Genomic DNA, 25456 nt, shown 5'->3' with positions numbered 1-25456 from the left:
TCCAATTTTTTGTTTCAAAATAAGTTTACAATTTCAATTGATGATTATGTATAAACAAATCGATATTTCTGTTTTATTTCATTGCAGATCCTCTGATTAGCTTATTTGTATATCATGCCAGTTTATTTTCTATAAAATATTAATTTGCAAATATTACAATAGTCTTTAAGTTTAGAGTTGAAGTTCAGACCTATTCAATACCGATTGCATCGAACACATTGGGCTTATCGATACGCTCTCGCGTCCGTTTTCTGGGTAGAACCAGTACATGGTGTCCTTTAGGAAAATCTTAAGAACGCTCGCACGGATCGATCCCTTAACCCCTCTAGGATCTCTTGGCGGACACCATATCCGCTATGCCACGGCAACCTAAACGGTCCTCGAAGTATGTGATTGTTATTTCGCATACCGATCGCCGTGGCCTAGTGAATAAGGCGTCCGCCTAGGGATCGGAAGGTCGAAGGTTCGAGCCCCATGGGGAGCGTTTGTCGAAGGATGGATGTTTGTCATGGGAATTGTTCCGATATAGCCAGCTCGTGAGCCGCGAGCGTTAAACATGAATGGTTACCGACTTCTATCCGCCTGGCGCCTGGCATAGTGATAGGAGTTGGGAGGTACATGGTATACACGCACAGGTGTCTCATAAGCCAAATTGGCTGGCCCTTTCAATAGGGGTGACACTATAATAAAAAAAAGACCTATTTCAAAGTTTATGAGATTCTTCCGCGAACGACACTGCATTATGTGAGGATGCAGTGTGTGTCCCACATTCCTAAATTTGTCTCACGTAACTTGGGACAAATATTGAAATTTTAGCTGTAATGTCGCGCCATTTTTTTAAAATAAAATATATGTTTAATTTTGGTTTTGTTTTGTTTGAGGAAACCCCGTCTGTCCCGACTCCAGCATGGTTACCACCTACCAAACTCACATGTTTCCAGGAAAAGGGATTGAACCCGGTTCGCCTAGGTGGGAAACCACTGCGCTAACCGGACAGCCACGGACCTTCAGGACTCTCTGTTGTATGTCAGATTATCTACGTATATAACATATACAAGTTCAAGAGGTATGTTTTCGAATAAACACGTTTTAAAAGATACCCGCATGAGAGCATTATGCACGGGAAAAACATTACATCAGACTGGATAATCGTAACTTTTGTTAATTGCCAAGAAATTTATAATTTGAAGTACAATGACCACAAAGTAATAGTCCACATATGCTTTTATCATGTAGTATTACTTACTAAGATAATCGCGTATTTGAAAAAAAACACATTTACAAACGCTTAAGAACGTTTCTTGCAATAATACACGGCTTATAATTACGACCATATATATTTGGTATTAAGAAACATTAGTGTTTACAATTGCTTATTATAATACATGGCAGAACTAATCAAGAACCTCACTTAAACGTGTTTGTCTTATTTTGAATAGCGACAAAATCCGAATACTTTATTGAGAGTCTACCGGTCATTAACTCGTATGTGATAAGACACACAATACATTATACTTTGTTTATCAAACAATGCCAATAAGCGTTATAAGGATGCATAATTAGACTTCACATTCTATATCCGGTATCAATTGCAGTTGGAGTAACTAATCTGATATTTGTATTCCGATCCTTTTTCTTAATACCGCTTCACATACCATATGAAGGAAGTCGTTTGTCCCACAAAAAAACCTTAACTGATGTTATTTAGTTATTGTATGTTTATCATTTAAATTAAATATAATGCTGATAATATATCTTCATCATTTTATTAGTATTGTATTTTCATGCATCGTGCTATAAACACGTTATATACAATATCACACACAACCATTCAATAACTGTGCGGAATACAAAATTATATAGTTTCCATTTTAGTTATACAATAGTTTTATTCGGAAAAAACGTGTCCGTTACAAATAAGATCTCACCTTGAAACGCAAATGTACAACCAAATATATACACACCTTCAAACATATGTACAACCAAATATATACACACCTTCAAACAAGGTTTTGCGTATCAAAGTGGTATTCACTTTATTAATTGTGTTAGAAAAACAGACATACTTTATAAATGATAAACTATTACGGAAAACATATTTATATACTAGTACTTAAACAAACATAGTTTGGCATCTATGCGGAATTTCACCCCTTTACCACAAAACGTCATGAAAGCAGAACTCTATGCTACGCTGAGGCATGTTTTCCACAAATCATTTTTTACAACATATGTGAACATTGCATGAGATCCCTGATGTGAACATTGCATGAGATCCCTGTAATCCTAAGTTTGCAATATGAAATACTGAGTATGCATGAGACAGGCATAAATCAATATAAAACACACAGATCATGTAAAAAATATATAACGGCGGCGATGTAAAATATAGTTAACATCTGTTGAGAAATATATTTTTCGAGATGCGAAAAAAAAGATTTGTGAAAAATATGGTCTTAAGTGATATCTTACAACGAAGAAGTGCATTAACAAATATAAACAACACACACGAATTACACGCTGAGATTCATAAATATTAAAAACAAACACGAATTACACACTGATATTCACAAATATATAAACAACAAACTCGAATTACACACTGACATTCACAAATAAATAAAACACGAATATCACACTGAGATTCGATTGTTGGTGAGACGCGTCCCCAACACATGCGTATATAAAGTATTTCATGAATAAAACATACAGGCCTGTACATATTTAAAGAAGGTAAAACAAATACTTTGACAATTTAAACGCATCGAGTAATTTGATTTACCGCATCTAAATGACACATGAAAGGTATTGTTAACCGATGGACATTTTTATTTATTTATATTTACTTTACTAACAAGGCTACACCACTTGGAATAATCTTTAAATGTAATACATATAACATGGTTTAATAACATGTTTTGTCTTAATCGGAATTAAAATACGATACCTTTGAAAACAAATCTGCCCCTCTACCACTGGACCATTTAGGCTTTAGAACTAAACAGCGTTTTGTTAGCGCTATGTTAGTGATACACGTAGTTTTCAAATTCATACATCGATAAAAAGCGTAACAAGAACATCGCCACTTAGCCATAAGGGACAAGACGGGAAAGATGCCATTTATCTGAAATTAATTTACACAATCTTTTTATGAAAAAATACAACTTGAAATACCTGTTATTTAAATTATGTTAGTTTATGTATATCATCTTCATAAATTGATAAATTAAAAAGCATTTGTGTTCAATTGACAAGTGTTTGAACCCCGGAAAAGACACTTGTTTTATTTCAACATTTTGCAGTAAATATATTTACTGACATTTAAAAAATAAACAAAAATAAAAAGGCGAGTCCCTTTAACAACTGACAGTCATTGCAGATTTAGAATAGCAAAATAAAACTCTTACAGGCACTAATTATATCAGATATACCGGTTATACTACATCGTATACACAAACCTCATAACATGGCTTGACCCGTAAGTGTCGCGGTTTTTTTCTGTAACTTCACCGCTATTGCTGAATTCATCATTGCTATGAGGTGGCGGGTATTTGTGCATGCTATTGCATAACGAACATATGGACAGGCTTCGGTGGCGACACCACGGCGTCGTACCTCATCTGAGCAACCAGCATCTCCTTACCGGATGTGCTGAAGCACAGAGCGCTCGGGTTCTCCAATCGACCAACCACGGACTGCTTGACCACGTGACCCATCGCGTTGAGCATCAGGACGCGATGTTGGTCGCGGTCGCACACATAGATGTAATGGTCGCAGCATTTGAGACCCGCCGGTTTGAACCCTTGATAGGAGAACTCCCAGAGACGCCGCCCATCCAGCTGAATGGCCAGCACACGGCCATTTCCCACGTCCGAGATGTATAGCGTGTTTCCGGTGGCGTCCATTGCCACGTACTCCGCCTGAATGAAAATTCCGTGTCCGGAATTGTCCTTCTTTAAGCAGTGGACGGCACGGCCCTCCTCGGACAGGACCCACACCTCATCGCCGCAACAGACGACAAAGTTGCCGCCGCCCGCCGCTACGCCGTAACAAACCGTCTCGCAGGGAACGCCTAGATCCGCAAAAGATGTAATACCTTCGGGGGTTATGAGAATAAATTTCAAAACGCGCTCACTTTGAAGACTGACAGCTATCTTAGTGTCGCTGAGCACTATCACGTCAAACGGTCGCGAATCAAGTTTCATTTCCGTTACAAAGCGGAAGTTGCGATCAAAGAGCTGTATTGTGTAATGCTCTTGATCGACGATGATGACTCTCCCGTCACTTAGTAAACCTAGACCGGAAATGAGTCTTTTCGAACCAATGCCGCTCGAGTTAAACGCTACCGAATGCACCCAGCGTTTCACCTTTTCTTCATCTGAGGTCACGTGAGATGGTGTAAAACGTCCGGTTTCATCGAGTTTCATACCTTCTCTATACTTTCCCTCCGTTTCACTGCCACCGCTATGACTGGGATGGCCCTGAATGATAAACGTTCGCTCTTGCTCGCCAGTCGGAAAACTTCTCGGCGGCTTTTGAACCTCGTTGATTTGGACGGCGGCAAATGATCGACCGAAGTTTGTGTCGGCGTCCTTGACGCTGACGATGGAGTAAACAGGACCGCTGGGGGAGGAGGAAGATGGTCCCCATCTTGAATGCGGGGAATGAGGATGGCCCGGCGGAAAATTGTGATCAGGTTTCCCTGCTCCTTGATTAAAGGAAAACACGTTTTCTCCCTGCTGTGCGGGCTCCACACGCCCATTAGTCGACGCCACTGGACTTTTAATAGGCCCCGGTGATCTTCGGTCTGGTGTTGGAGTGAAATCTTTTCTCATAGCCCGGTACGGAGCAATCGTATTAAACCTGTCGACGTCGCGAGATTTGGGGCTCGGGGAGAATGAGTTAACTTCCGTTGGCGGGGTGGAAGTTGGTCGTGGTACGAAGTCTTGCCTTCCCGCTGGCATCCGTGGGCGACTATACACTTCCGGTGTTTCCGGTCTTGGTAAAGCGCGCATCGGTAAATTCCGGCGGTCTCTAGAGGGTGCGACTGGGTTGGGTTGATCGAACCGGAAAACGTTTTCATTCTGGTTGTGGTCTCGTATCTGTGATTGCATCTGTCGCTGTCGATCTCTTTGCCACTTCTCGCGTGCTGTGAGATGCCCGTCGTCAGTTCCGTTTGGAGGAGAATGGTCGGTGAACTCATCAGCAATGCGAGCTGGAGTAGAGAATTCGGAAATCTCGCTCACCGGTGTAGACATTCCTGATCGCGGAATCCTGGAATTTCCGGTCTCATCAGAAAGCATAACTTGACCCAGACTTTTAAAATGTCGTAAAAAGGACGTAACGTGCGGAGAAACCATAAACTTGAAGTCAACTTCGCGAAAACGCTTTTTAACAATGTTTTCCACGTTTGCACCATCGTTGTTCTGTTGTTTTTCCTTTATTACGGAATAAATGAGATCAATTTCGGATTGTTTCAACCCTTGGCTAAGATTATCGTGCACCTTCCGTACCCTCTCCGCAGTCGTCTCCAGACCGGAAATGTCATCGTCAAGCGTCTGCGCCTCGCGGTTCTGCATCGCCTGGACGCTCTCGACCAGCACGCGCTCCTCGTGCTTCACGAGGTCCATAACCTTCTCGGTGACCTGGTGGATCTCGTTGAGTATTTCCTGAACGTTGGTGTCAAGCAACTTCTTGGCTGCCTTGCGTTCTACGACGGCGTTCTCTATCAGCGCTATCCGCTGCGCATGCGCGTCCAAGAGTCGGAGGCCTTCGGTTTTCTTCTCGTCGCTCGCTTCCGCGATCGTTAGAATTTCCTCGCAACTTCTGTGCTTTTTGACGGCGCAAACTGAATTAAAAATATATACTACGTTACAATCCATATTTATTAGTAACTGGATAAGCTTGCAATCATTGACCTTACACTTACCTCTTTACATGAAGATATTTAAGTATGTTTATGACAAATTATTTTTCCATGCACTAAAATCGGTATATATTAATTAAGAATATTCCAATGAACTGAGTTTTATGTTGTCACCTATCTCGGTAACCCATTTATGCCTAGCGTCTAGAAAAAAAGGCGTCTCATCAGGGTCGGCGCTGTTTGCCTGAAAGAAGCTATGTAAGAAATATACTAAACATAGAAATAAATATACTAGCAACCCTAATTTTGGAAATAAATTGATCCAATTTAGAAGGATGGGAGAGTCCACTAGGCATAAATGGGTTAAGTTCGTGCATGGACAGAGCCGATAGCGAATAAATGACACGATTCGAAAATGTAATTTTTGCTCGTAAGGTTCAACAATATTTATAATATTGGTTTGCATTTAAAAACTCAAGAAGTTACTTGCATGGTGTACCATTAGTAACAAACATTATAAGATCTTAGACAACCACGTATATGAGTTAGGATAATTACATGCATGCGTATCACTTTGTAAGGAAGCAGGTACCCGGGGGGGGGGGGTAACTTCCTATATATATATATACGGGTATATAGGGGTGTGCCAACAATATGTGGTGTGTTTTTCGACTAAAAGTATAGATATGGGTATGGTTTTGAGCATCTAAGTATAGATATGGGTATTGAAATCAGAAATTTGCTTGTATATAAATGTATATAGATTTAAAAGTATCAGTGTCAAAATGGGTATGATAAATTTCATTCTTGTATATAATTGGGTATCAAAAAGTAAATTTCAGTAGCGAGAAAGATGCAGAAACTTGACAGTTTTTATCTGTTTGTACGTTTTTGACGTACGGGATCGTGTGCATATTTTCATTTCCTGTCGAAGAATGCAGTTTGCTGGTTGACGGTAAGACGGCCTCACTATTAGGCTGTACAGATCGCTCAGGTTGGTCGATAAGCTTCGTGTAAAGTTGTGTGATACATATATGAAATTTACAAATAAACATATAATAGCAAATTCAATAAGTATACTGTATTGAAATGATAGATATTTAAATTCTAGTATTAAGTGTGTCCACTGTATCAAATTCTAGTATTGAAATGGGTCCTTGAAATCGGTCCACTTTCTCAATGGTATCGTATAGACGTATACAAATGGGTCTGCTTTTTCAAAAATCTTGTATCAAAATGGGTATGCTTCATCAAAGTACCGGTATAAAAATGGGTCACATTTCAGAAGTCTCAGTTGGACACCCCTACCCTTAAATTTGGGAAGTTACCCCCCCCCCCCCCCCGGATGTGATACAACGTAGTTTCTTAATTCCTCTTAAATTGTGTTTGTTACTGCGACATGCGAAGGTTAATACGAGTTTTAAATGCAAACACAAACAACACGACTTGCAACCTACTCATGCCAAAATCCAAACATCCAAGCCGAGATTGAATTGTTTCTGATCATTGCTTTTAATCAATACCATGACGTCTTAACCCAATTACCGTAAGTGTAAGTCTTTTTTTGTTGAATCGTTTTCTTGTATTCTTTTTATTCACTTCAGAATGCAATCATCAAATGTATAATGAATCATAAAAAAATATGTAGAAATCGCAATGACTTGCTTAAAACATTTTGAAAGTGATAAAAAAAATCTGGATCTTCACGGGTTGGGACAGTTTATGTTACAAAAAGGGAAATAACTGCTCTCTTGTGTACAAATACGCGAAAAGTAGCCTCCCTTTAACACGTTAGATTTTTTTTCTATGATGACTTCTAACAACGGAAAACATTTATTATTATTATTCTTTATTATTGAGACATTCATAGAACGGTATTTTACCTTATATTTGTTAAATAATTCAGGAAAATGACAATCCACTAAACATAAGTAGTCATGTTTTTTAGTAATTGAATCGTAAAGAATTTTTTTATAACATTTTTAGTAACAATTTTGCAGGTGTAACTTGATCAAAGACTCATAATATTTATGAATTGGGTCTGTACACAGGCCTTAATAATAACAAACGACCTACGGATGTATATGTTATGTTCATAGGCTAGGTAAGAGGTATAATTGATGTTTTCCCCCGGGGCTGTGCATTATCAGACTGTGTCATGATATCCATATTGCAATCTTTTATCAGGAGGTTTTCCAGCCATTTTTGGGGAAAGTAGTCTGGTCAAAGTGGGATTTTTTTATCGATAAAAGTGGCAAATTTGGGAAATTTTCATAGACAAAGAGGACCAAATTGGGATTTTTTTATCAACAAATATTGACACAACAGGTCTTTTGCTGGCCATCTTGAATAAAAATCATATAAATTATGGTTATATATTTTGTAGGTTGTTTAAAAAATAAAATTGAGATATAGAGTCTAATAATCAGCAGTCATAAGACACTTCTTTCAAAAAAGAATAATATATACATGTATATTTGTTTTGGAAATTGGGATTTTTTTATAATTTCGGTTTGGGATATGGTCTGTTTGCTGTGGGATCGAGTCCGTTAACAGCCTTTTTTTACATAGCAGAAAACCACCTGTTTATAGACAGTCCGAGCAACATTTTGATAATAACATCCTCAATAGTGAGGTGACGTTTTCAGGCAAGCAACATAATAACTTTATACCCAACCTATGTAACAAGTTCAAATCAATTTATTTTAAAGGCTCGCCTAAATTACTACAACATGAGTTCATAAAGTTGTTAAGACAGGCACGTTTTATCCGTGCTGCAATAGTACTTCATTAATGTACTATTAATATATCCAGCTGTTTCCACATCAGTATTTTTTTTCTTTGTTTAACACGACAGATCATATGATAGTAGAGCTGTTGTTTCTAAATGTTATTTTAAAAAGCTAAATCATGTCATATATATCATATAAACGAACGCCCTCTTTCCAGTTCTGTGAAGTCCGGTGTAAAGTTGTAGCGTGTTATTGGCCGTACTTTGGTTTCTAAAAAGACCTGTGACTTTATCCGAAACAGTGCGAGATGTTATAATATCAGAATGTTTTAGCTATACCCTATAGTTTCTGAACATTTACCTGAACACAACAATAGCTCGTGCTTGACGCAGAAGAACTTTAGCCGTTTCCGGTGCGTGCTGCATCTTGGGACAGCGTCTGCATTCAGTGACGTCATCGATGACGACAAAGACATGGAGGCGGCCAGTTGCTTGGCGGACATCGCTGAGTTTGGCGATATATCAACTGAAATATGTTTTGTTGAATGAGATTATTTTAATTTTCAATTGAAAATTGTTAATCGGCCTTTTAGAAACGATTTGGGTTTCGATTTCCATATACTATATGAAAGCAGCGTATCACAAAGAAAAAAGTATGGCTTATCGACCGATAATAAATTAGTATCACGAAATATTTTATCGTAACATATATAACAATAATATTGTTCCACTGTCCACTGCCGCGACTGGAACCGTATTGTGTATTGTGTATTGTGACTGCATTGTATTTGTTATTGCTGTGTATTGATACTGCTTTGTATTGGGGTGTTATTTAATTGATTGCTTTGTATTGGTTCTGCTTTGTATTATTACTGCTTTGTATTGGTACTGCTTTGAATAAGTACTGCTTTGTATTGGTACTGCTGTGTAATGGGGATGCTTTGTATGTTGACTACATACACTTGAGATTGCTTAGTATTTGGGCATCATCGAATTGAGACTGTTTTGTATTGAGACTGTTTTGTATTGAGACTGTTTTGTATTGAGACTGCTTTGTAATGAGACTGCTTTGTATTGAGCCTGCTTTGTAATGAGACTGCTTTGTAATGGGATGTTTTGTAATTGAACTGCTTTGTATCGGTACTGCTTTTTATTGCGACTGCTTTGTATTGGGACTGCTTTGTATATTGACTACATAGAATTGAGACTTCTTAGTATTTGAACTACATCGAATTGAGACTGTTTTGTATTAAGACTGCTTTGTATTGATACTGCTTTTAATTGGGTCTACTTTGTAATGGGACTGCTTAGTATTGGGATTGATTTGTATTTGGACTACATTGAGTAATAACTTCTTTGTATTGGGACTGCTTTGTATGTTGACTGCATACAATTGAGACTGCTTAGTATTTGGACTACATTGAGTTATGACTTCTTTGTATTGGGACTTCTTTGTATGTTGACTGCATACATTTGAGACTGCTTAGTATTTGGACTACATTGAGTTAAAACTTCTTTGTATTGGGACTTTTTTGTATGTTGACTGCATACAATTGAGACTGCTTAGTATTTGGACTACATTGAGTTATGACTTCTTTGTATTGGGACTTCTTTGTATGTTGACTGCACACAATTGAGACTGCTTATGAGGACTGTTTTTATTATAAACAGTTTTGTCTTTGGTCTGGATTGCATTGGGGCTGCTTTCCATTGAAACTGCTTTTTGTTTTGTTTTCAGTGTAGTCTAGCAATTATTAGTTTGAACTTTTTCTATAGAAAATATGTCAATTATTAATGACCTATTCATAAAAGAGAACATCACAAAATGATTACTTCATATTATCACACGACGGTTTTAACGGTATTTGATATTCAGAAAAAATACATTTTCCTTCAAAAAGAATTTATATAACGATAAAAAGAGTGTATAAAACGGTTTTTTAAAACATGTCCCTCGTTATAATAAAAGCTCTTACACCTTATCTTTTATAATAACAGTTTCTAGGTGACACTTTTATCGGGCGCGGGAAAAATCCGAAGTGGTACTGAAGTCGCTCTTAAGTAAATGTACCTATAGTTTTTAATTAAAAAATTTTCTTACCGATTTCATCAATATGCTATGGTTAACAGATACATATTCGCTTCAAAACTTGATAATTGCTTTGTCTTAATGCACGTATGTATGGGAAATACCGTCGATATGCCCACTAAGAATAAAATTGCATTAAATTATGCCATATTAAGAATGTATCAAACGAACGATATTATATAAGTTAAATTTGATTACATTTAAAATCAAAGAAATATGGGACGTTATCTAAGGTGTTCTTCAATAACACCCTTGATTTCAGTACACTTTCAAGAACGTAATTAATAAAGTCGCTACAAAATAGTTTTAAAACATTCCAACAAAAAAGAAAGACGACTTATACTGAACTGCGCACATGTTGAACACGATCTTTACCGTGCATCCCTATATGAGAGCCATAATTTTTAAACATATCCAACTATACATTCGAGTGGCATTTGGAGTTAAGAGCCCATGACGACTGTCTAAATGTCAAAGTCGCTAATGCAAGATCTCGGCATTCAAAAAAGGCAAAACTGACACATTGCTTGGATTAGCCTTTGTGAAGTATTTATATGTGGCAAGGGTTAGAGAGTCCGCTAATGTGAATGGAAGGCTGCAGTATTTATATGTGGCAAGGGTTAGAGAGTCCGCTAATGTGAATGGAAGGCTGCAGTATTTATATGTGGCAAGGGTTAGAGAGTCCGCTAATGTGAATGGAAGGCTGCAGTATTTATATGTGGCAAGGGTTAGAGAGTCCGCTAATGTGAATGGAAGGCTGAAGTATTTATATGTGGCAAGGGTTAGAGAGTCCGCTAATGTGAATGGAAGGCTGAAGTATTTATATGTGGCAAGGGTTAGAGAGTCCGCTAATGTGAATGGAAGGCTGCAGTATTTATATGTGGCAAGGGTTAGAGAGTCCGCTAATGTGAATGGAAGGCTGAAGTATTTATATGTGGCAAGGGTTAGAGAGTCCGCTAATGTGAATGGAAGGCTGCAGTATTTATATGTGGCAAGGGTTAGAGAGTCCGCTAATGTGAATGGAAGGCTGAAGTATTTATATGTGGCAAGGGTTAGAGAGTCCGCTAATGTGAATGGAAGGCTGCAGTATTTATATGTGGCAAGGGTTAGAGAGTCCGCTAATGTGAATGGAAGGAGGCAGTATTTATATGTGGCAAGGGTTAGAGAGTCCGCTAATGTGAATGGAAGGAGGCAGTATTTATATGTGGCAAGGGTTAGAGAGTCCGCTAATGTGAATGGAAGGCTGCAGTATTTATATGTGGCAAGGGTTAGAGAGTCCGCTAATGTGAATGGAAGGCTGCAGTATTTATATGTGGCAAGGGTTAGAGAGTCCGCTAATGTGAATGGAAGGAGGCAGTATTTATATGTGGCAAGGGTTAGAGAGTCCGCTAATGTGAATGGAAGGCTGCAGTATTTATATGTGGCAAGGGTTAGAGAGTCCGCTAATGTGAATGGAAGGCTGCAGTATTTATATGTGGCAAGGGTTAGAGAGTCCGCTAATGTGAATGGAAGGAGGCAGTATTTATATGTGGCAAGGGTTAGAGAGTCCGCTAATGTGAATGGAAGGCTGCAGTATTTATATGTGGCAAGGGTTAGAGAGTCCGCTAATGTGAATGGAAGGCTGCAGTATTTATATGTGGCAAGGGTTAGAAAGTCCGCTAATGTGAATGGAAGGCTGAAGTATTTATATGTGGCAAGGGTTAGAGAGTCCGCTAATGTGAATGGAAGGCTGAAGTATTTATATGTGGCAAGGGTTAGAGAGTCCGCTAATGTGAATGGAAGGAGGCAGTATTTATATGTGGCAAGGGTTAGAGAGTCCGCTAATGTGAATGGAAGGCTGCAGTATTTATATGTGGCAAGGGTTAGAGAGTCCGCTAATGTGAATGGAAGGAGGCAGTATTTATATGTGGCAAGGGTTAGAGAGTCCGCTAATGTGAATGGAAGGCTGAAGTATTTATATGTGGCAAGGGTTAGAGTCCGCTAATGTGAATGGAAGGAGGCAGTATTTATATGTGGCAAGGGTTAGAGAGTCCGCTAATGTGAATGGAAGGCTGAAGTATTTATATGTGGCAAGGGTTAGAGAGTCCGCTAATGTGAATGGAAGTCTGCAGTATTTATATGTGGCAAGGGTTAGAGAGTCCGCTAATGTGAATGGAAGGCTGCAGTATTTATATGTGGCAAGGGTTAGAGAGTCCGCTAATGTGAATGGAAGGCTGCAGTATTTATATGTGGCAAGGGTTAGAGAGTCCGCTAATGTGAATGGAAGGAGGCAGTATTTATATGTGGCAAGGGTTAGAGAGTCCGCTAATGTGAATGGAAGGCTGAAGTATTTATATGTGGCAAGGGTTAGAGAGTCCGCTAATGTGAATGGAAGGAGGCAGTATTTATATGTGGCAAGGGTTAGAGAGTCCGCTAATGTGAATGGAAGGAGGCAGTATTTATATGTGGCAAGGGTTAGAGAGTCCGCTAATGTGAATGGAAGGCTGCAGTATTTATATGTGGCAAGGGTTAGAGAGTCCGCTAATGTGAATGGAAGGCTGAAGTATTTATATGTGGCAAGGGTTAGAGAGTCCGCTAATGTGAATGGAAGGCTGCAGTATTTATATGTGGCAAGGGTTAGAGAGTCCGCTAATGTGAATGGAAGGCTGCAGTATTTATATGTGGCAAGGGTTAGAGAGTCCGCTAATGTGAATGGAAGGCTGAAGTATTTATATGTGGCAAGGGTTAGAGAGTCCGCTAATGTGAATGGAAGGAGGCAGTATTTATATGTGGCAAGGGTTAGAGAGTCCGCTAATGTGAATGGAAGGCTGAAGTATTTATATGTGGCAAGGGTTAGAGAGTCCGCTAATGTGAATGGAAGGAGGCAGTATTTATATGTGGCAAGGGTTAGAGAGTCCGCTAATGTGAATGGAAGGCTGCAGTATTTATATGTGGCAAGGGTTAGAGAGTCCGCTAATGTGAATGGAAGGCTGAAGTATTTATATGTGGCAAGGGTTAGAGAGTCCGCTAATGTGAATGGAAGGCTGAAGTATTTATATGTGGCAAGGGTTAGAGAGTCCGCTAATGTGAATGGAAGGAGGCAGTATTTATATGTGGCAAGGGTTAGAGAGTCCGCTAATGTGAATGGAAGGCTGCAGTATTTATATGTGGCAAGGGTTAGAGAGTCCGCTAATGTGAATGGAAGGCTGAAGTATTTATATGTGGCAAGGGTTAGAGAGTCCGCTAATGTGAATGGAAGGCTGAAGTATTTATATGTGGCAAGGGTTAGAGAGTCCGCTAATGTGAATGGAAGGAGGCAGTATTTATATGTGGCAAGGGTTAGAGAGTCCGCTAATGTGAATGGAAGGCTGCAGTATTTATATGTGGCAAGGGTTAGAGAGTCCGCTAATGTGAATGGAAGGCTGAAGTATTTATATGTGGCAAGGGTTAGAGAGTCCGCTAATGTGAATGGAAGGCTGAAGTATTTATATGTGGCAAGGGTTAGAGAGTCCGCTAATGTGAATGGAAGGAGGCAGTATTTATATGTGGCAAGGGTTAGAGAGTCCGCTAATGTGAATGGAAGGCTGCAGTATTTATATGTGGCAAGGGTTAGAGAGTCCGCTAATGTGAATGGAAGGCTGAAGTATTTATATGTGGCAAGGGTTAGAGAGTCCGCTAATGTGAATGGAAGGCTGAAGTATTTATATGTGGCAAGGGTTAGAGAGTCCGCTAATGTGAATGGAAGGCTGCAGATGTGGCAAGGGTTAGAGAGTCCGCTAATGTGAATGGAAGGCTGCAGATGTGGCAAGGGTTGGAGAGTCCGCTAATGTGAATGGAAGGCTGAAGTATTTATATGTGGCAAGGGTTAGAGAGTCCGCTAATGTGAATGGAAGGAGGTATTTATATGTGGCAAGGGTTAGAGAGTCCGCTAATGTGAATGGAAGGCTGAAGTATTTATATGTGGCAAGGGTTAGAGAGTCCGCTAATGTGAATGGAAGGCTGCAGTATTTATATGTGGCAAGGGTTAGAGAGTCCGCTAATGTGAATGGAAGGCTGCAGATGTGGCAAGGGTTGGAGAGTCCGCTAATGTGAATGGAAGGCTGAAGTATTTATATGTGGCAAGGGTTAGAGAGTCCGCTAATGTGAATGGAAGGCTGCAGTATTTATATGTGGCAAGGGTTAGAGAGTCCGCTAATGTGAATGGAAGGCTGAAGTATTTATATGTGGCAAGGGTTAGAGAGTCCGCTAATGTGAATGGAAGGCTGCAGTATTTATATGTGGCAAGGGTTAGAGAGTCCGCTAATGTGAATGGAAGGAGGTATTTATATGTGGCAAGGGTTAGAGAGTCCGCTAATGTGAATGGAAGGAGGTATTTATATGTGGCAAGGGTTAGAGAGTCCGCTAATGTGAATGGAAGGCTGCAGTATTTATATGTGGCAAGGGTTAGAGAGTCCGCTAATGTGAATGGAAGGCTGAAGTATTTATATGTGGCAAGGGTTAGAGAGTCCGCTAATGTGAATGGAAGGCTGCAGTATTTATATGTGGCAAGGGTTAGAGAGTCCGCTAATGTGAATGGAAGGCTGCAGTATTTATATGTGGCAAGGGTTAGAGAGTCCGCTAATGTGAATGGAAGGCTGCAGTATTTATATGTGGCAAGGGTTAGAGAGTCCGCTAATGTGAATGGAAGGCTGAAGTATTTATATGTGGCAAGGGTTAGAGAGTCCGCTAATGTGAATGGAAGGCTGCAGTATTTATATGTGGCAAGGGTTAGAGAGTCCGCTAATGTGAATGGAAGGCTGCAGTATTTATATGTGGCAAGGGTTAGAGAGTCCGCTAATGTGAATGGAAGGCTGCAGTATTTATATGTGGCAAGGGTTAGAGAGTCCGCTAATGTGAATGGAAGGCTGCAGATGTGGCAAGGGTTGGAGAGTCCGCTAATGTGAATGGAAGGCTGAAGTATTTATATGTGGCAAGGGTTAGAGAGTCCGCTAATGTGAATGGAAGGCTGCAGTATTTATATGTGGCAAGGGTTAGAGAGTCCGCTAATGTGAATGGAAGGCTGAAGTATTTATATGTGGCAAGGGTTAGAGAGTCCGCTAATGTGAATGGAAGGCTGCAGTATTTATATGTGGCAAGGGTTAGAAAGTCCGCTAATGTGAATGGAAGGAGGTATTTATATGTGGCAAGGGTTAGAGAGTCCGCTAATGTGAATGGAAGGAGGTATTTATATGTGGCAAGGGTTAGAGAGTCCGCTAATGTGAATGGAAGGCTGCAGTATTTATATGTGGCAAGGGTTAGAGAGTCCGCTAATGTGAATGGAAGGCTGCAGTATTTATATGTGGCAAGGGTTAGAGAGTCCGCTAATGTGAATGGAAGGCTGCAGTATTTATATGTGGCAAGGGTTAGAGAGTCCGCTAATGTGAATGGAAGGCTGCAGTATTTATATGTGGCAAGGGTTAGAGAGTCCGCTAATGTGAATGGAAGGCTGAAGTATTTATATGTGGCAAGGGTTAGAGAGTCCGCTAATGTGAATGGAAGGCTGCAGTATTTATATGTGGCAAGGGTTAGAGAGTCCGCTAATGTGAATGGAAGGCTGCAGTATTTATATGTGGCAAGGGTTAGAGAGTCCGCTAATGTGAATGGAAGGCTGCAGTATTTATATGTGGCAAGGGTTAGAGAGTCCGCTAATGTGAATGGAAGGCTGCAGTATTTATATGTGGCAAGGGTTAGAGAGTCCGCTAATGTGAATGGAAGGCTGCAGTATTTATATGTGGCAAGGGTTAGAGAGTCCGCTAATGTGAATGGAAGGCTGCAGTATTTATATGTGGCAAGGGTTAGAGAGTCCGCTAATGTGAATGGAAGGCTGAAGTATTTATATGTGGCAAGGGTTAGAGAGTCCGCTAATGTGAATGGAAGGCTGCAGTATTTATATGTGGCAAGGGTTAGAGAGTCCGCTAATGTGAATGGAAGGCTGCAGTATTTATATGTGGCAAGGGTTAGAGAGTCCGCTAATGTGAATGGAAGGCTGCAGTATTTATATGTGGCAAGGGTTAGAGAGTCCGCTAATGTGAATGGAAGGCTGCAGTATTTATATGTGGCAAGGGTTAGAGAGTCCGCTAATGTGAATGGAAGGCTGCAGTATTTATATGTGGCAAGGGTTAGAGAGTCCGCTAATGTGAATGGAAGGCTGCAGTATTTATATGTGGCAAGGGTTAGAGAGTCCGCTAATGTGAATGGAAGGCTGCAGTATTTATATGTGGCAAGGGTTAGAGAGTCCGCTAATGTGAATGGAAGGCTGCAGTATTTATATGTGGCAAGGGTTAGAGAGTCCGCTAATGTGAATGGAAGGCTGCAGTATTTATATGTGGCAAGGGTTAGAGAGTCCGCTAATGTGGATGGAAGGCTGCAGTATTTATATGTGGCAAGGGTTAGAGAGTCCGCTAATGTGAATGGAAGGCTGCAGTATTTATATGTGGCAAGGGTTAGAGAGTCCGCTAATGTGAATGGAAGGCTGCAGTATTTATATGTGGCAAGGGTTAGAGAGTCCGCTAATGTGAATGGAAGGCTGCAGTATTTATATGTGGCAAGGGTTAGAGAGTCCGCTAATGTGAATGGAAGGCTGCAGTATTTATATGTGGCAAGGGTTAGAGAGTCCGCTAATGTGAATGGAAGGCTGCAGTATTTATATGTGGCAAGGGTTAGAGAGTCCGCTAATGTGAATGGAAGGCTGCAGTATTTATATGTGGCAAGGGTTAGAGAGTCCGCTAATGTGAATGGAAGGCTGCAGTATTTATATGTGGCAAGGGTTAGAGAGTCCGCTAATGTGAATGGAAGGCTGCAGTATTTATATGTGGCAAGGGTTAGAGAGTCCGCTAATGTGAATGGAAGGCTGCAGTATTTATATGTGGCAAGGGTTAGAGAGTCCGCTAATGTGAATGGAAGGCTGCAGTATTTATATGTGGCTAGGGTTAGAGAGTCCGCTAATGTGAATGGAAGGCTGCAGTATTTATATGTGGCAAGGGTTAGAGAGTCCGCTAATGTGAATGGAAGGCTGAAGTATTTATATGTGGCAAGGGTTAGAGAGTCCGCTAATGTGAATGGAAGGCTGCAGTATTTATATGTGGCAAGGGTTAGAGAGTCCGCTAATGTGAATGGAAGGCTGAAGTATTTATATGTGGCAAGGGTTAGAGAGTCCGCTAATGTGAATGGAAGGCTGCAGTATTTATATGTGGCAAGGGTTAGAGAGTCCGCTAATGTGAATGGAAGGCTGAAGTATTTATATGTGGCAAGGGTTAGAGAGTCCGCTAATGTGAATGGAAGGCTGCAGTATTTATATGTGGCAAGGGTTAGAGAGTCCGCTAATGTGAATGGAAGGCTGCAGTATTTATATGTGGCAAGGGTTAGAGAGTCCGCTAATGTGAATGGAAGGCTGAAGTATTTATATGTGGCAAGGGTTAGAGAGTCCGCTAATGTGAATGGAAGGCTGCAGTATTTATATGTGGCAAGGGTTAGAGAGTCCGCTAATGTGAATGGAAGGCTGCAGTATTTATATGTGGCAAGGGTTAGAGAGTCCGCTAATGTGAATGGAAGGCTGAAGTATTTATATGTGGCAAGGGTTAGAGAGTCCGCTAATGTGAATGGAAGGCTGAAGTATTTATATGTGGCAAGGGTTAGAGAGTCCGCTAATGTGAATGGAAGGCTGCAGTATTTATATGTGGCAAGGGTTAGAGAGTCCGCTAATGTGAATGGAAGGCTGAAGTATTTATATGTGGCAAGGGTTAGAGAGTCCGCTAATGTGAATGGAAGGCTGCAGTATTTATATGTGGCAAGGGTTAGAGAGTCCGCTAATGTGAATGGAAGGCTGCAGTATTTATATGTGGCAAGGGTTAGAGAGTCCGCTAATGTGAATGGAAGGCTGAAGTATTTATATGTGGCAAGGGTTAGAGAGTCCGCTAATGTGAATGGAAGGCTGCAGTATTTATATGTGGCAAGGGTTAGAGAGTCCGCTAATGTGAATGGAAGGCTGCAGTATTTATATGTGGCAAGGGTTAGAGAGTCCGCTAATGTGAATGGAAGGCTGAAGTATTTATATGTGGCAAGGGTTAGAGAGTCCGCTAATGTGAATGGAAGGCTGCAGTATTTATATGTGGCAAGGGTTAGAGAGTCCGCTAATGTGAATGGAAGGCTGCAGTATTTATATGTGGCAAGGGTTAGAGAGTCCGCTAATGTGAATGGAAGGCTGAAGTATTTATATGTGGCAAGGGTTAGAGAGTCCGCTAATGTGAATGGAAGGCTGCAGTATTTATATGTGGCAAGGGTTAGAGAGTCCGCTAATGTGAATGGAAGGCTGCAGTATTTATATGTGGGCAAGGGTTAGAGAGTCCGCTAATGTGAATGGAAGGCTGAAGTATTTATATGTGGCAAGGGTTAGAGAGTCCGCTAATGTGAATGGAAGGCTGAAGTATTTATATGTGGCAAGGGTTAGAGAGTCCGCTAATGTGAATGGAAGGCTGCAGTATTTATATGTGGCAAGGGTTAGAGAGTCCGCTAATGTGAATGGAAGGCTGAAGTATTTATATGTGGCAAGGGTTAGAGAGTCCGCTAATGTGAATGGAAGGCTGAAGTATTTATATGTGGCAAGGGTTAGAGAGTCCGCTAATGTGAATGGAAGGCTGCAGTATTTATATGTGTCAAGGGTTAGAGAGTCCGCTAATGTGAATGGAAGGCTGCAGTATTTATATGTGGCAAGGGTTAGAGAGTCCGCTAATGTGAATGGAAGGCTGCAGTATTTATATGTGGCAAGGGTTAGAGAGTCCGCTAATGTGAATGGAAGGCTGAAGTATTTATATGTGGCAAGGGTTAGAGAGTCCGCTAATGTGAATGGAAGGCTGCAGTATTTATATGTGTCAAGGGTTAGAGAGTCCGCTAATGTGAATGGAAGGCTGAAGTATTTATATGTGGCAAGGGTTAGAGAGTCCGCTAATGTGAATGGAAGGCTGCAGTATTTATATGTGTCAAGGGTTAGAGAGTCCGCTAATGTGAATGGAAGGCTGAAGTATTTATATGTGGCAAGGGTTAGAGAGTCCGCTAATGTGAATGGAAGGCTGAAGTATTTATATGTGGCAAGGGTTAGAGAGTCCGCTAATGTGAATGGAAGGCTGAAGTATTTATATGTGGCAAGGGTTAGTGAGTCCGCTAATGTGAATGGAAGGCTGCAGTATTTATATGTGGCAAGGGTTAGAGAGTCCGCTAATGTGAATGGAAGGCTGAAGTATTTATATGTGGCAAGGGTTAGAGAGTCCGCTAATGTGAATGGAAGCCTGCAGTATTTATATGTGGCAAGGGTTAGAGAGTCCGCTTATGTGAATGGAAGGCTGAAGTATTTATATGTGGCAAGGGTTAGAGAGTCCGCTAATGTGAATGGAAGGCTGCAGTATTTATATGTGGCAAGGGTTAGAGAGTCCGCTAATGTGAATGGAAGGCTGCAGTATTTATATGTGGCAAGGGTTAGAGAGTCCGCTAATGTGAATGGAAGGCTGAAGTATTTATATGTGGCAAGGGTTAGAGAGTCCGCTAATGTGAATGGAAGGCTGCAGTATTTATATGTGGCAAGGGTTAGAGAGTCCGCTAATGTGAATGGAAGGCTGCAGTATTTATATGTGGCAAGGGTTAGAGAGTCCGCTAATGTGAATGGAAGGCTGCAGTATTTATATGTGGCAAGGGTTAGAGAGTCCGCTAATGTGAATGGAAGGCTGCAGTATTTATATGTGGCAAGGGTTAGAGAGTCCGCTAATGTGAATGGAAGGCTGCAGTATTTATATGTGGCAAGGGTTAGAGAATCCGCTAATGTGAATGGAAGGCTGCAGTATTTATATGTGGCAAGGGTTAGAGAGTCCGCTAATGTGAATGGAAGGCTGCAGTATTTATATGTGGCAAGGGTTAGAGAGTCCGCTAATGTGAATGGAAGGCTGCAGTATTTATGTGTGGCAAGGGTTAGAGAGTCCGCTAATGTGAATGGAAGGCTGCAGTATTTATATGTGGCAAGGGTTAGAGAGTCCGCTAATGTGAATGGAAGGCTGCAGTATTTATATGTGGCAAGGGTTAGAGAGTCCGCTAATGTGAATGGAAGGCTGCAGTATTTATATGTGGCAAGGGTTAGAGAGTCCGCTAATGTGGATGGAAGGCTGCAGTATTTATATGTGGCAAGGGTTAGAGAGTCCGCTAATGTGAATGGAAGGCTGCAGTATTTATATGTGGCAAGGGTTAGAGAGTCCGCTAATGTGAATGGAAGGCTGCAGTATTTATATGTGGCAAGGGTTTAGAGAGTCCGCTAATGTGAATGGAAGGCTGCAGTATTTATATGTGGCAAGGGTTAGAGAGTCCGCTAATGTGAATGGAAGGCTGCAGTATTTATATGTGGCAAGGGTTAGAGAGTCCGCTAATGTGAATGGAAGGCTGCAGTATTTATATGTGGCAAGGGTTAGAGAGTCCGCTAATGTGAATGGAAGGCTGCAGTATTTATATGTGGCAAGGGTTAGAGAGTCCGCTAATGTGAATGGAAGGCTGCAGTATTTATATGTGGCAAGGGTTAGAGAGTCCGCTAATGTGAATGGAAGGCTGCAGTATTTATATGTGGCAAGGGTTAGAGAGTCCGCTAATGTGGATGGAAGGCTGCAGTATTTATATGTGGCAAGGGTTAGAGAGTCCGCTAATGTGAATGGAAGGCTGCAGTATTTATATGTGGCAAGGGTTAGAGAGTCCGCTAATGTGAATGGAAGGCTGAAGTATTTATATGTGGCAAGGGTTAGAGAGTCCGCTAATGTGGATGGAAGGCTGCAGTATTTATATGTGGCAAGGGTTAGAGAGTCCGCTAATGTGGATGGAAGGCTGCAGTATTTATATGTGGCAAGGGTTAGAGAGTCCGCTAATGTGAATGGAAGGCTGCAGTATTTATATGTGGCAAGGGTTAGAGAGTCCGCTAATGTGAATGGAAGGCTGCAGTCTAGGAACGATTGAAAACGTTTTTTACTCTAGTCACAACACCACAACGATAGCAATCTGTACAGGAACTAAAAAAATGTGAAATTTGCAATTGACCAATGCTAGTAAGACAGACTCTATAAATCTATTATAATTAAATATAAGCACTTAAAGGTATAGACTGATTGTATAAGACCCAATACAGCCAATAATAAAATGCTGTCCCTCTGGATTGGTTTCCTTTTTTCAATATCAGAACATTTAACAACTGTACATTCAGTAAGTGTATCTGAAAAACTTCTTTAATAGAGAAAAATTTAAACATTTTTTATAAAAGAGTGCATTTAAAAATGGAATTCTTACCCATTTACATCCAGTAGATATCAATAAAATGTTGCATTCCATAAGGAAACACAATCACATTTATATCCACAAAATGATAACAAAAGAGTGTATTCCGTGTGATACATTTTTATAAAGCAATTACCGATAGAAGAGTGCATTCGACAAAAGCATTCAAACATATTCTATACAGTAAATGTCAAGTAAAGAGTGAACTCCGTTTAAAAAAAGCAAGTACATTTCTATCCATCAATGTTAAGACTGGAATTCATCCCATAAGCAAAGTCAAACATATTTAAACAAAGTAGAAAGTATCACTATTAGGAACTTTTTTGAGGAACACTCATGCATAATTCTTTCACGTTACGCGATATATAGTTGTCTTATTTATGCTATTACGTACAATCGAAATACCAATTCTTTACATTCTATCAAGTCGTTTACGCAATATTAACATTGCTAACATTTAATCAATTAATTACATCTTAAATGAGTTAAAGGCGTAACATCATCCGGTGAAGCTCTTTTTAAAATCAATTCGTGAATTCAGGTAATATAGATATCAGATGAGGCTGAACTTTCGTAATAAATATATAAATGAGCCCCTTCGTGCGAAAATTGGTCTTATGTCATATTCGGTCAACGTAGCTCCAAAACCGGCCTGCGCATGCAAACAATTTAGTCTGGAGTTACGCTGTTCTCTAATTAGACCAGGAAACATTGCATGACTTTATAGCGGCAAGCGTAGCTTCCAACCAGAGTGTGCACATGCGCAGGATAGTCTAGAGCTTCGCTTAACAAATATGGCATAATATCCATTTTTGCATGACGCGGTTAATTATTCGAACGATTTCTATGGATCAAATCATCCATAAAAGGTCGATTACAAGTGATCCTTTGGTATTTAACACATAATCAGCAACCATTCTTTACACATAACATGTATGTTGTAAAGACATTCCAACTTTAGCTCACTTTCGGCATATATTTTTAAATATTTTGGTAAAACAGTAAAGTGAAGTGTACCTTTAAATATAGCCACCAATTATCGTTGTTTTAATCGGTATCGACCTGTTGCGTGCGCCTAGGTTTATAGCGGCGATCTACATAATTAGGCAAGGTTTGACACATTTGAAAAATGATTTACAACTCGCCCGCCTCTTGTGAATAAGGCTTTTTACTCTGATTATCTGTACATTTACTCGAAGGAAGTTAAATGCAATTTAAACCTAGCTTTTCTTTTACATTCAACAATGTATCCATTCAAAACGCAATCCGTTCGTTATTCGTTGTTCTGTTGTTGTTTGGAACGTGGACATCCTTATAATCTTTGTGGCACAGTCTCAAGTCTAATTCATGATCAGAATACAATGATAGGTAACTTGGAAAAAAACCCAGTAAAAGATGGAAACTTTGGTAGTTCGCGAAAGACGTTTTTTTACAAGCCAGCGTAAAAACCATGTATATAATCATGTATATGAGTGAAAAACTGTCTGTAAATCTTTATTTGTTAATGTCGTTTAAACATGTTGTTTAAATAAGGGCACATGTCTGACTTATCCGTATCACAATAGCTAGCCATAAGTCTAAATTAAAGATATAAAACTGGCTTTATTGTGCACTTTTGGAAATTACTGTATATATTTTACAGGAAACGAATTGTGCGTTTAACTTCCGAATTCATAAGCATGGGATACTCAATTATTGTGTAGTCCATTCTATAACTGAAAGCTTGTTAATCAGAACATAGCTTTTCAACAATCAACTATTTGTCAACATACCTTATAGCGTTTCAAATATATCGAATCCTCCGAAAAACATCACTCATGAACATGCATTTTAATGCATTTATTCAATAAACCAGTTTAAACTCTTATAGAATACATAAATCCTCTCGCAGTGACAGGTTGTGAAAGAAATTCCTCTCTTTGTAAATGTCCACCAGATACGTATATCTGGGCTCACAATAGCCATATCGGGCTCGTATCTGAATACCCAATGTTCAAGTTCATTTATTAAAACAAAAGGTATATACCCCATAATTGATCACTCTTAAGCTTTCCATATTCAATTATTTGCCGGTAAGTAAAATTGGTAAAATGTCTTCATTCGTGTGGAGAAATTGAGACAAAACAATACGCCATGTTTCAAATGCCTATTTTACAAATTTAGTCCATGGGTTAACAGTGACTATAGTTGGATTAAATCGCGATCGGAAGAATAAACGAGTCTCGTTCTGGGAAAAGAGGGCTTAATGCATGGGCGTGAAGTGTCATCCCGGATTAGCCTGTTAAGTCTGCACAAGCTACCGGTAATCAGAGACGACACTTACCGCTTTCTATTAATTGTTTAGTTTAAAGGATGTCTCTTCTAAACGAACATCCAACTAAAGACCATTAGCTAGCGTTACTAATGTAATTAAAACTGCGCAGCGTTTTGCTGTGTCTACCGTACATGTTTCTTACCTCCAATCAGAAAAAGTTAAGTGTCAAATTTCATGGCTCGGCTGTGCTTCAGAACTAGTAAACAATGGAGTAAATATGAATGTTCGCTCGAAAACGTTGCGAAAGATAAACCTCCGTGCACGACACAAAAACAGGGAATAGGGAACGCGGCTAAAATGCACCCACACACCGCTTGGCAACTGATGTAGAGCTATGACGATTAATTCCAAATCTAGCGATTTGGTTTTAGTGCGACATTAAGTTTATAAAATACGCAAACGATTTGTGAATTGCTCTCGAAATCCGTCAATGCATGAGAGAATTTGATATCGGACCGGTACCTTTTGATATATGTGCGCTTAATGTTGAACTCTCACCTCGATGTATGACATCAACCATACAGTAGCCATCTGTTTCTTGTTCGACATATGAGCCTTGCTTAATGCATGTGCGTAAAGTGTCGTCGAAGATTGGTATGTGCGGTCCGCACAGGCTAATCAGGGACGACACTTTCCGCCTTAACTTGATTTTCGGTAAGGAGGGGCTTCCTTGAAACTAAAAATACCATAAAAACGGAAAGTGTCGTCCCTGATTAGCCTATGCGGACTACACAGGCTAATCTTGAACGACACTTTACGCACATGCATTATGTCCAGTTTTCTCAGAACGCGACTCATATCGTTTTGTTTCCAACGATGAACTATTTTATATCCGTTAGCTAAATTAACACGTATGATATTACTGCTGATGCAAACATTATGATAACATGGATAAGTACAGGACAAATTTGCAACATACATGCATCTACATAGTGAACTTTACTTGCAACATTGACCATTGGTGATTAATCGTGGGCATGTTCATGAAATTTTGTTTTGTTATGAAGTATAACTATATGTAGTCATTTTATAACCCAGCCATGTGTAATAAATTGCATTCAAAATATTGGACCTTTGGCCTTGATTTGGGACTTACATCAGTGACAGAAAAGCCAAATGGGTCTAATTAAAGATGCACCTCCTGCT

At 40.0% G+C, this 25456-nt stretch overlaps 1 protein-coding gene across 2 annotated transcripts; it reads right to left on the bottom strand.

The window, feature by feature from the left end:
* Positions 1-1810: 1810 nt before the first annotated feature.
* LOC127882268 (uncharacterized) lies at positions 1811-23887 on the bottom strand. Of its 2 annotated transcripts, XM_052430823.1 has the most exons (3): positions 23769-23887; positions 8959-9123; positions 1811-5848 (listed from the first exon to the last, which is right to left on the bottom strand). In XM_052430823.1, exons 2-3 carry the CDS (start codon positions 9098-9100, stop codon positions 3561-3563), a joined length of 2430 nt encoding a protein of 809 aa, XP_052286783.1. In that variant the 5' UTR covers positions 9101-9123; positions 23769-23887; the 3' UTR covers positions 1811-3560. The 2 variants fall into 2 exon arrangements, with proteins under 2 accessions (XP_052286783.1, XP_052286784.1); XM_052430824.1 differs by lacking the exons at positions 8959-9123; positions 23769-23887 and adding an exon at positions 6767-6999.
* Between the last annotated feature and the right edge of the window lie 1569 nt (positions 23888-25456).

This window comes from Dreissena polymorpha, chromosome 5 (assembly GCF_020536995.1).
Source record: "Dreissena polymorpha isolate Duluth1 chromosome 5, UMN_Dpol_1.0, whole genome shotgun sequence".
Lineage (NCBI taxonomy): Eukaryota > Metazoa > Mollusca > Bivalvia > Myida > Dreissenidae > Dreissena > Dreissena polymorpha.
The sequence above is the reverse complement of the archived record's forward strand: the minus strand, read 5'-3'. Positions and strand labels throughout refer to the sequence as shown.